Below are 10,870 nucleotides of genomic sequence, written 5' to 3'. Positions count from 1 at the left end.
CAGTCACTCAGTTTTAAACTTCAGAGTCATCATCTCTAACTCTTCCCAAGGCACTGCTCCAGGGCTGGCCTTTATTACCACTTTTCTGGCATTTTATTGAATACCATCTCCAGTCTCCCCACTGACCAAATAAAATTCACTCTGTGCTCTGCTTTTAGATTAACCTTCTGAAAGGGAGCCTCAACTAGGCTACTGCTTTGTTCAAAATAGATGTTTGAGAGACTAAAAGTATCAAGGTCCAAGCCTGGCATCAAGGCCTTCTGCAGCTGGATTTGGTTTCAACCTTTTTCCAGATGTGTCACCCAGGACTCCCCTTCATCCACTGTTAGTCCAACTCTATGGCTTGTCATTCTCTGAACACAGTCAACACTCTTTTCTCCATCTCTTGGTATATTTGTCTATAATCAAATGACAAAATATCTGGGGGGTTTTAGTAAAAAGGTCGTTATTTTTTTACTAAGTATATCCTCAGGTATTTAATGTTTTTGAAACTACTGTAAGTTACTGGGTTTTAGTTACATTTCCTTTTTTTAATGTTCATTGCTAGTATAATTTGAATTTTAGCCCTTTTTTCCTGCCACGTTGCACTTGTACAGTCTAGGAGATTATCTGTAGATACCTTAATGTTTTCCAATTATATGACACTGTTTGTAAATAAAGATGCTTTTGCTTCTTCCTTTCTAATCTGAATTTCTCATATTTCTTTTTCTTGCCTTATTCTACTGGTTAGGACCTTCAGTCTAAGCTGAATAGATGTAGCTAGAATGATATCCTTGCCTTACTCCCCCCCATCTAAGGTGACAAGTGATCAGTCTTTTACCATTATGATGACAGCTGCGGATTTTTAATGGATGTTCTTTACCATGTTGAAGACATTTCTGTCTAATGCTAGCTTGCTGCAAGTTTGTATCATAAATAAATGTTGAATTTTGTCAAATGCTTTTTATCTGCATTGACTGAGATAATCACATGGTTTTTCTTTTTTATTCTGTTAATATGATAAATTACATATATTTTTTCATAACTAATATTTTGTTAAAGCAGTTTTGGGTTACAGAAAAATCAAGCAGATAGTACAGAGAGTTCCCATATATCGCCTTTTCTCGAGCATCCCCCAAGAGTTTCTCTTAATAATTTTTAATAATGTGCATTAGTGTGTTAATTTGTTGTAATTGATGAACCAATATTGATGCATTATTAATAACAAAACTCCATAGTTTACATTAGGTTTCACTCTTTTGATCTGTGCAATTCTATAGGTTTTGATAAATACATAATGCATATATCTACCACTATAGTGTCATATAGAATAGTTTCACTATCTTGAAAAATCACATGCTTCACCTATTCACTCATCCTCTCCTTATTCTCCTTGCCATCACTGATTTATTTTCTTCTCTCTGAAGGCACCCAAGTTTGCATCAAATTTTAATTTGGATTTAAAGTGGATCCAGCATATTGGAAGTGCTGGATTTAAGATAGCTATTATTAATAGTAACATTAGAAATAGCATTCTAAGAGTACAGTTTCAGGACAGATATAAAAAATGTGAGATGTTCCCTGCATAACAACTGGGTAGCAATAGTGATAACTCAATCAAATATAAAATGACAGCCTCTGCTTTCTCCTACCTTAGAACATTTATTAAAATGCAGAAAATCCTTACACATAACATTGCAGGGAGGTGATTATTATTATTTACTATCATCATATAATTAGACATAATTTCAACAACTGCTCAAACAGACTACATGACAAAATATTCCTTAGGAAAACACAAATTAATGACAAGAGAATCCAATTTGGTAGTGAGATTTGTAAAGTCCAGTGGACACTTTCCTTTTAGGGTCAGGCCAGACAGGAACATCAGGATCATGGAAGATCATCTGGGCCTTTTTAAGAATATGGAATCATGGCAGAGAGTGTTCCCTGGCTAGTGTCTAGCAAAGTGGCTCTGTCCATTGGTGAAGGTGCTTAATAATATAGCTGGACTGCTAAACTTTTGAGTGTCCTTTGGCTCCAACAGATCTTTCTTTTATTTCTTCATTCATTCAATAGTCATTGTGTAGCTGCCATGTGCTATGGGCACTGGCCCAGGTAAGCCATTATTTTATTTTTTTTACAGTAGAAAAGAAAAGTTTTATTAGAAGGTAAAGTATACTTCCAGATGTGGAAGCAGGCCTGAGCAAGAGAAGCGTGGCTCAAAAGGCCAAACCATTAATTTTTTAATGCCTTTTTGGTTCTGCCTTTTCCAGAATATCATACAGTTTGAATTATGTGGTATATTGCCTTTTTGGAATGGCTTCTTTCACTTAACAATATGTATTTAAGATTCCTTCATATCTTTAATGGCTTGATAGCTCATAAAATATTCCATTGTAGGGATGTACCACAGTTTGTTTATACATTACCTTATTGAAGGATTGCTTCCAGTTTGGGGCAATTATGAATGGACAGAAGTTTTCAATTTGTTTGAATAAATATTTAGAAGCACAATTGCTCAGTAGTATGATAAGAATATGTTTAGCATTTTAAGAAATTTTGAAGCTATCTTCCAAAACGGCTATACCACTTTTCATTATCATCAGCAACAAATGAGAATTCCTGTGATACATGTTCTCGCCAGCTTTGTATTGTTAGATTTTTGGATTTCAGTCATTCTAATAGGTGTGTAGTGTTATCTCGTTGTTTTAATGTGCAATTCCCTAACGACATATAATGTGGAACATTTTTTTATGTGCGTATTTGTCATTTGTATGTTTTCTTTGGTGAAGTGCCTGTTCAGGTCTTTTAATTGGGTAGTTCATTTTCTTACTGATGAGTTTTAAGAGTTCTTTGTATATTTTGGATAACACTCCTTTATCAGATGTGTTTTATAAATATTTTCTCCCGGTCTGTGGCTTTCTATTCAATCTCTTAACAGTGCCTTTGCAGAATAAAAGTTTTTAGTTTTAATAAAATCCCATTAATCAATTTTATTTTTATGGATCATGCTTTTGGTGTTATATCTAAAAGTCATCACCAACCTACAGATCTCCTAGATTTCTCCAATGTTATCTCCTAGAAATTTATAGTTCTGCATTTTATATCTAACTTTGTGATCCACTGAGTTAATTTTTGTGAAGGGTATAAGGTCAGTATCTAGATTCATGTCTGTGCATGTGGATGTCAGTTGTTCAGTACCATCTGTCTCTTCGATACCTCATTTCAATATTTTCTAGTAACCTATCTTCTACAGTTATTTAATTCTCTCTTCGACTGGATCCATTCTGCTACTAAATTCTAACCTTAAGTTTTTAATTTTGGTTTGGGGTGTCAAGGTGAGAACTTCTATTGGATTTTTTCCAAATTTGTTTTGTCACTTTTAAAGACTTCTAGACCCCTCCAACAATCTTATATTTTATTTCTTTGAATATAATAAGCATAGATAGATATTTTTAAGTTCATGCTTAAGTTTGAACATCGAAGCATCTGTAAGTTTATTTCTACTTTTTATTATTTCTGCTAGTTCTTGTTCCCATTGCCTTGTCTTGTTATGTACCTCTTTATCTTTGATTATGTGCTAGACATTGTATTTTCAAACTATTTGTGCAATCACTAGAGACAATATTACATTTACTTCTGCCAGGTGCCTACGGGGATCTGCATTCTAGTATTAATTTGATCCAATTTTAGTTTGAGATTGTCTAGATCACACAAAGATTTTGCAACCACACAGCAATCCATGTGAGGACTGGTTTACTTCTGTTTTTATACACCACCCAAGGCTGGGTCTCAATCCACTTTGGTATAAAGAGTTTTACCAAGGACATCTCCTCTGGCAGACCCTGAACTTCAACATTTTTGTCCCCTTCGGTTCTTTAGGTCCTGCAAGGATGTGAGAAACACTGCTCTAACTTTTAGCTTCTTTTAACTAAAAGGCATGCACCCAAATACCAGTTTAACCTCTCTAAATTTCTGCCTTCTCTTGGATCTTGGTCTGGTAAATTCCTCACTAATTTGGTACTTCTCCAATGCCTTTAAGCATAGGTTTTGAATATACTGTCCAGCCGTCCTCAGTAATGCAGAAGTCAGAACAGGTCCCTGCATCCCATGAATCCAAAAATATTTTGCCTTTGTAGCCTTTAACACAATTGATTTTATATTATATTGTACATATGTTCCTTACCCCACCTCCATTAGAATGCTAAGATCAGGTCTGATTCATGTAGCACTTGTCCCCTGCCCAGAATAATTATTTCTTAAATTGTACCAACCAGTCTTTTCTGATGCCTTTGCTAATTATTCATGTCAAAATTTCATTGCTTTAAGTCATTAAAATTTTATTCTTATATAATCATTAAATGCACTTTTCCCTTTCTCATTTGCTTTCAATATTTACAGTTTATACAAGAAAATGTCTTATGTTTTAGTGTTTTTTTAAACAATTTGACTCTATGGTGTTACTTATTTGATTTCAAGATAATCTTCATACTTTCCAGATGTGCCTTATGGCATACGCACATGCACGCTCACACACACACACAAACGTGGTAATTTTATATTCATTTTATTTTGAAAATTTCATGACACTTCTTGGGAATTACCAAGAGGATACGTAGTGAAACCACTAAGCTATATATACTGTACAGAAAATAACTAGAACATTTCTGGATATAAAGCAGTTTGTGGTTTTTTAAATGTGTTTTTGTGCCTCTTTTTCATTTCAGTGCTTTTCCATCACTAAGTAGTCACATATGGAACTGCTTAGGATTTCACTGCCTTTTTCTGTGAGGAAAAAATTAAATATATTAAATATATCAAAAGGTTGACAGTCTGTTCAGAAACTTCTAGGAACCAGCAAGAGAAGGAAGAACTACTTACTCACATCTTTCTGAGCAGCAGAAACACCTTTTTGGTTGCAAATTTTAGGGACTATATCCACATCAGTAGTTGCTCAGAGAGAACCTCATAATTCCCCAGGTTTGGGCAAGATGCCAGTGCTTATACTTCTGTAATGGCATATATTTTTTCTTCCTTAAAATATCTCATACTATTTATCTGATGTGTGCCTTCCCTGCTGGAGTTGTCACTCTTAGTGCCAAGGACAATCCTATGTTGCCTTCAATAAATATAAAGGATTGCACTTAGCATTTTAATGAATTTCCATACTCCAAAAGCTAAGTTAAATGTTTTCTCATAAACCCAGGGATGAGTAAACCTAATCTATTCTGGATTCCTTACCCTCACCCAACATGTCTTAGATTCTGACCACACAATGTTTGTACGTGTACCCTGTCCTGACTGCATCTCAGAAACCAAAGTTAGAACCAGCATGACTGGTCGAATTTCTCCTTCCTTTAAGCACAAAGTGTCCCTTTGATACCTAATAAAATGCCCACTGGTAACAAAATCAGTCTTCACTTATTCAGGAGTTGGACATTCAGATCCCCTGCTTCCCATATTCTTTTTCCCCACCTACTAACGAATTTTTGGGCTTTTCACTAGCAAACATGCCATCAAAGGCTGGCCAGAGCAAGGGGAGTAACTCCAATTAGTGGACTTTGTGATTAGCTAGAAATCTTAGTGGAGCACACAGAGTTGGTAGATGGTTGGAATACTATGTAAAAGTTTGGAGAATTTTTCTGATGATATCAACTATTCTTTGGAGGACAAAGAAAAGATAGTTAGTCCAGTTTATAGTCATAGCTACCACACTATCATTCTATGATATTACCATTTTTGTCCTCCCATTTTCTAGGTGTTGACATCATACAGTCCTAGCTCCTCCACCCACTCAATCTGTTAATAAGGACATGCTATTTCATTTCTTTGAGCCTTTCATAATCAACAAAATAGAAACAGTAACCCAACAGGACCAAAGCATTAATACCAAGAATGAAATTTATAAAGGTGCTTTCTAAATGTAGAGGAGCATTCTAGTTTAATATCATTATCAACATTAATTGTCCACAGGTTAGGTTTTACACTAGAATGCCAATATTTCTTCTCAAGGAGAAAGGTATTCCACATGTGTTACTGTGATGAACAAAATCCTGTATTTTTACACACTTAGCCAGTATACATGCCAAATTTCATATCAGTGCTTACCTTGGGAGGTTTCCTTAATGATGGAAACAAAAAGTTTCAGCAGCAGAAGTAGAGAGGGTTGTCAACACAGCACATCAGAAGGAAACAATGAAAGAGAAAAAACATAAGAGAAATTTAGCATCACAATAACAGTGACCTGAAAGATATTCTACTTCACAAAGATCAGAAGCCAAATTCACTTCACTGCTTGAAGTGATAAACTCTTATATTTACTCAAAAATATAGTATAGGTACAATGAATTTCTTTCCTGGTTTAACAGAATAGACCCAGTCATTCAGAGATATTTTTAATAATTCTAAAAATTTCCAACAAAAGAGCATAGAGATAAAGAATTGCTGTAATCACATTGTGATCAATTACTTTTAAATCAATTTGTATACTTAAATTTTTATTAAATTGTTATTTAAATATGTAGATTCATTATGCAAATAAATATATATTAAATATATATTTCTTTTGATAAATACTATAATTTATATGGAATTTTTACCCATTTAAAAAATCATGGTTCTAGCTGACAATTTTCACATATTTCAACCTTGAATAGAAATTTAAAAGCAAGTTACATCTTTCCCCCATCATCAACCACACATTCACTTTTATATGTTAATATCTCAAAAATGACTAAAATTACACCAGAAGAAAATTCTGAAAAGGAAATCATTTTGAAAGTAATAAATTATCAGGATAATTTGCTTTGTATATGTTTTCCTTTACAAAATTGAGGTGCTAAAATATGATTTTTTATGGTGTGTGATCCTATGACAGCTCTTGGCCTTCCTGATGTGGTTATTCTTAATGAACCTCCAATACCATCAATTCATAAACTATAAAATTATTGTTAAATAGATATGGGGGAGTTTTCCTTGTGGCTTTAATTCTTCTTCAAAAAGAAAAGAATCATGAGATTAAGAAAATGGATTTTCCAGGGCAGAGGGCATGGAAATCAAAAGGTGCAAGAACAAGCAGCATGGTGCTTTTTCTCCATCATTGAGTCCAACAGAGCTCTGAGGGCCCCAAACAAAACCCAGGGCTCAGTGGTAAGGAAAGACTGTCCATGGATTCCATAGTCAAGTAGATAACTCAAAACTTTTAAATCTAGGTAAAGAAAATCATAACATTCCTCTCATGATGAAAATGCAAATTCATATTCTTGAAATTCTATGAATTAGCTGAAAGAAAATGAGGCCTTATGTCATTATCTCAACAGTTGTGCAAAACAAGAATGTGATTTTTTTTGTCTACAGGATTTACAGAGAAACTCTATCTAGAGAAACTGGTATCTCTGGCTGCTTCCAAACAAGTCTCAACATTCTGTGTGTCTACCCTTTAGAACAAGATAAACATTTATAGCTACTATAATAAATAAAAAAAAATGCATGAGTATTTTTAATTCTAAGAAAGCCATAGATCTCTGCTCTGCGCAAAAGCTTGAAGTTTGTGCCAAAATATTTTCCTTAAGGGGAACACTGATCTGGAAGGCATCTGCTCTGAGAAGGTAGAACAATATTTGACTAAGCCTTCTCTTACTTTGCTTCTTTATTTTTAAAAAGCCATTTAAATTTACTGCTTTATTTAAAAAAGGAAAGAAAAATCACTTGGATTTACACTAAGGCAATCATGAAATGGCATAGGCCAAGTTAATACAATATACATTTCATTTTACATTTAGTCTACGATGAACCAAGTAACCTAATGGGGGCGGAACATGCTAAAAGGAATACCAAGGATCTCGTGTGCTTCCTTTATGCCTCAACTGGACAATTATCATCATCAACATCAAAAACAAGTGCTGGTTTGTAGCCAGTAGTACATTTACCTCCTTAGATGTTCAATACTAAAGTTCTTTATTAATATTCCAATAGTTTTCTTTATTGTCTTAGAAAACCTATCCTATTTCAACATTAAATACTTGAAAAGTGTATCCCTTTCACTTAGACAGCACATAATATGAGAATGTCAATATAATTCTGCTACCATCTTTTGTGTTTCTGACTAAAGACTGTTGAGAATAAATGGACATTGAGCAGCAGGGGCAAAAGGGAAGCCACTAACTTTATCTGCTACTAATCAAATTTGCTTATCATTTATTTTAGAACAAGGATCCTTCCTACAGAAAGCAAAGAAGGCCATTTAGGGTATCACAACAGTACTTCATTAATGGCTAAACCTTTCTTGAGGTGTGAATCAGGTAATAAGCAACTAGGTCATCCTAATTTAGGGCCACAGTTTACTGTCCCAGTCCCCAAAAGCTACAGTTCATTGGTAGCTGTGAAGAAAAATTTTTCCAATATGAGTCATACTGATACTCTCCCTTGAAAAAAAACTAATGTGATATTACAATATAAAGATAAAAGTGTTCACAAATATGAAATGGGATGAAAAATAAAAACATCGATCAGAAACATAATCAATATTAAATGTATACTTTTAATTATGGCCTTTTGTCAATTACATCAACAAAGTTTTATCAACGAAGAGTTCTGTCTAACTCTCAGTCAAGTCTAACCAACTGCTGAGATATCTGTAAGGCTCGATTACAGAAAGTAGTACTAACCCTGCCTAAGCAAACATCCAGTGAACTACAAAGAATATCCCTTCACGCAGACCAAACTGACCCACAGATATGGACTTGACTGATGACTCAGAGCATTCCACGGACTCTTGGCTTAAGGCTTGTATACTCCTGACCATTCTCCACCCTCTCATTCATCCTCAAAAATGTCCTGTTTTTAATAACATGAATCTCTGCAGGTTATCAGAGTTGTGTGTGTGTGTGTGTGTGTATTTGTGTGTGCATGTGTGTGTATTGCAAAGAAATAAACTGAACACAATCTGACATTTTAGAAGCCAGCAAAGTAATGTTTCTAGGTCCCAGGATTTGGGGGTAAAAAATAGGAGGTACAGTTCTACACCAATAGTAGCTCTATTTTCCAAAACACCAAAGCTACTTCCCTTTTCTCCAGGACAAGGAAGTCAATGGAACGCTTCAAGTCACCCACACCATGTGTATTCACCACCAATTCATGTAATTGCCATGTTTTTATCCCACTTTTGTCTCCCTGCTCTGCCTGATTAAATTTTTCTATTAAGACCCAGATCAAGGCTCAATTCTCTCAATTCCTCGCAAATTGTTGAGACCACCTTGGTCTTCGGCCCTCTGATTCTACAGTATTTCTATGGTCAACAAAACAGCTTAGCACTTACTGGCACACATAAAGTCTTATGGCCTTCACTAATTCTGTCTGTATAGTATTCGACTCTTAGGTATCCTTAAAATTTAAACCCCTCAAAAACAGATGCCATGTCCCATGCTAATTTCATGATCTCTAGGATCTATGGGATTTCATGACCAATCCCATATACTCATATAGGACTAAAAACACTACAAGAACTGAGAAGTAATGGTTTACATTAGTGAGTTAAACATAATCCAGATGTAAGGATTTACTTCGATCACCACCACAATCCCACGATCTCACAATTTTGGGGCGAAACTGATTGCATTTAATAGCAGTGAAGCCTTCAGAGATTGTAAGAAATTGTAGACTATTTCTGATGTTATTCAAAAGTAATTATTTCTCTAGACCAGCATTACACATAGAGTTCACTGGGATGCTAACAATGGTCAAACCCTCAAAAGCTTCTGAGAGCGATTACGTTCAGAAACGGAAGTTCAGTTTCATGAGATTAGAGAAGATAGATAGATAGATAGATAGATAGATAGATAGATAGATAGATAGACAGACAGACAAACAGACAGATAGATGTATAAAAGCTCTAGGAAATAATACTATAAAGATGAATTGAACCTAGTTTGGGCCAGGTCTTGAAATGAGGAGTCGGATACTTAATTTAGTAGGTAGTATAGACTTGGAAAGTTTAACAAGAGAGTGAAATAAAGCAGAATAAACCACATACTACAACAACCGTAGAGAGCTGGAGTTCTTTCCCCACATCTCACACTGAAAGACTTCTGGAGTCTTTTGTCCATTATTTACAGCCTACTGAGAATCTAGATGGTCAAAAACTGTGATGTGCACAAGCCCTAACACCAGATAATGCTTCAAGCGACATGAATGATCAGTGTCTTCTTCTGAAACACAAATTCCGCTTCCATGTATTAACTATTTTATTGACTGATTATTGGAAATTGCCACAACCTATATCTGAAAGGTATACAGCTAAGTAGCATTTGACTCCCGAAGATTATTCTAAGGACATGATCTTTATGACACCCCTGATGATCACTTCCCCTTAAAGAATTAAACCATGAGTCACCTAAATTGTCCAAGAACTCTGTTAACCAGCAAGTACTTGTTGGGTACTGATTTCCACACTGAACATTACAGGTGCTTTGAGAAATATTTAGAGGAATGAGGCATGATTTCTGACCTCGAGAAGCTTCACACCCTAGAGAGAAACAAGTACATGAATATTAAGTGGATGGTGATAAGTGTCATAGCACAGATAGAAACAAAGTGCTATATTCCATCAACAAATGTTTAACAGCCACTGTGTGCTACTTTGTTGAGTTACAAATATAAATTAGACATGTTGTCTTTCAGACAACAATAAACTGACTTTATACACACATATTACAATACAATGTGATATGGGCAGCTATGGCCCCAAAAGAGGGCAAGATCAGGAAAGAGAGTAAGTCTCTCAGAGGAGAAAACCCCTAAGCAGAATCTAGAAGGCTGAATAGAGTCACCAAGCTGAAAAGGCAAAGAAGTGGCATCCCAGGAGAGGGAATTGTTTGTGCCAGAAGCATCG

General features: G+C 35.1%; 1 protein-coding gene across 1 annotated transcript in view; it reads right to left on the bottom strand.

Moving 5' to 3' along the window:
• Window positions 1-10,870, bottom strand: part of KIF13A (kinesin family member 13A) — a 175,878-nt gene that overhangs the window by 97,561 nt on the left and 67,447 nt on the right. The window contains 1 exon segment of the mRNA XM_015587289.2: window positions 6,091-6,103. Coding sequence (XP_015442775.1) covers window positions 6,091-6,103 — 13 coding nt within the window.

Source organism: Pteropus alecto, unplaced genomic scaffold (assembly GCF_000325575.1).
Source record: "Pteropus alecto unplaced genomic scaffold, ASM32557v1 scaffold121, whole genome shotgun sequence".
NCBI classification, from domain to species: domain Eukaryota; kingdom Metazoa; phylum Chordata; class Mammalia; order Chiroptera; family Pteropodidae; genus Pteropus; species Pteropus alecto.
This window is presented reverse-complemented; position numbering and strand designations above follow the sequence as displayed.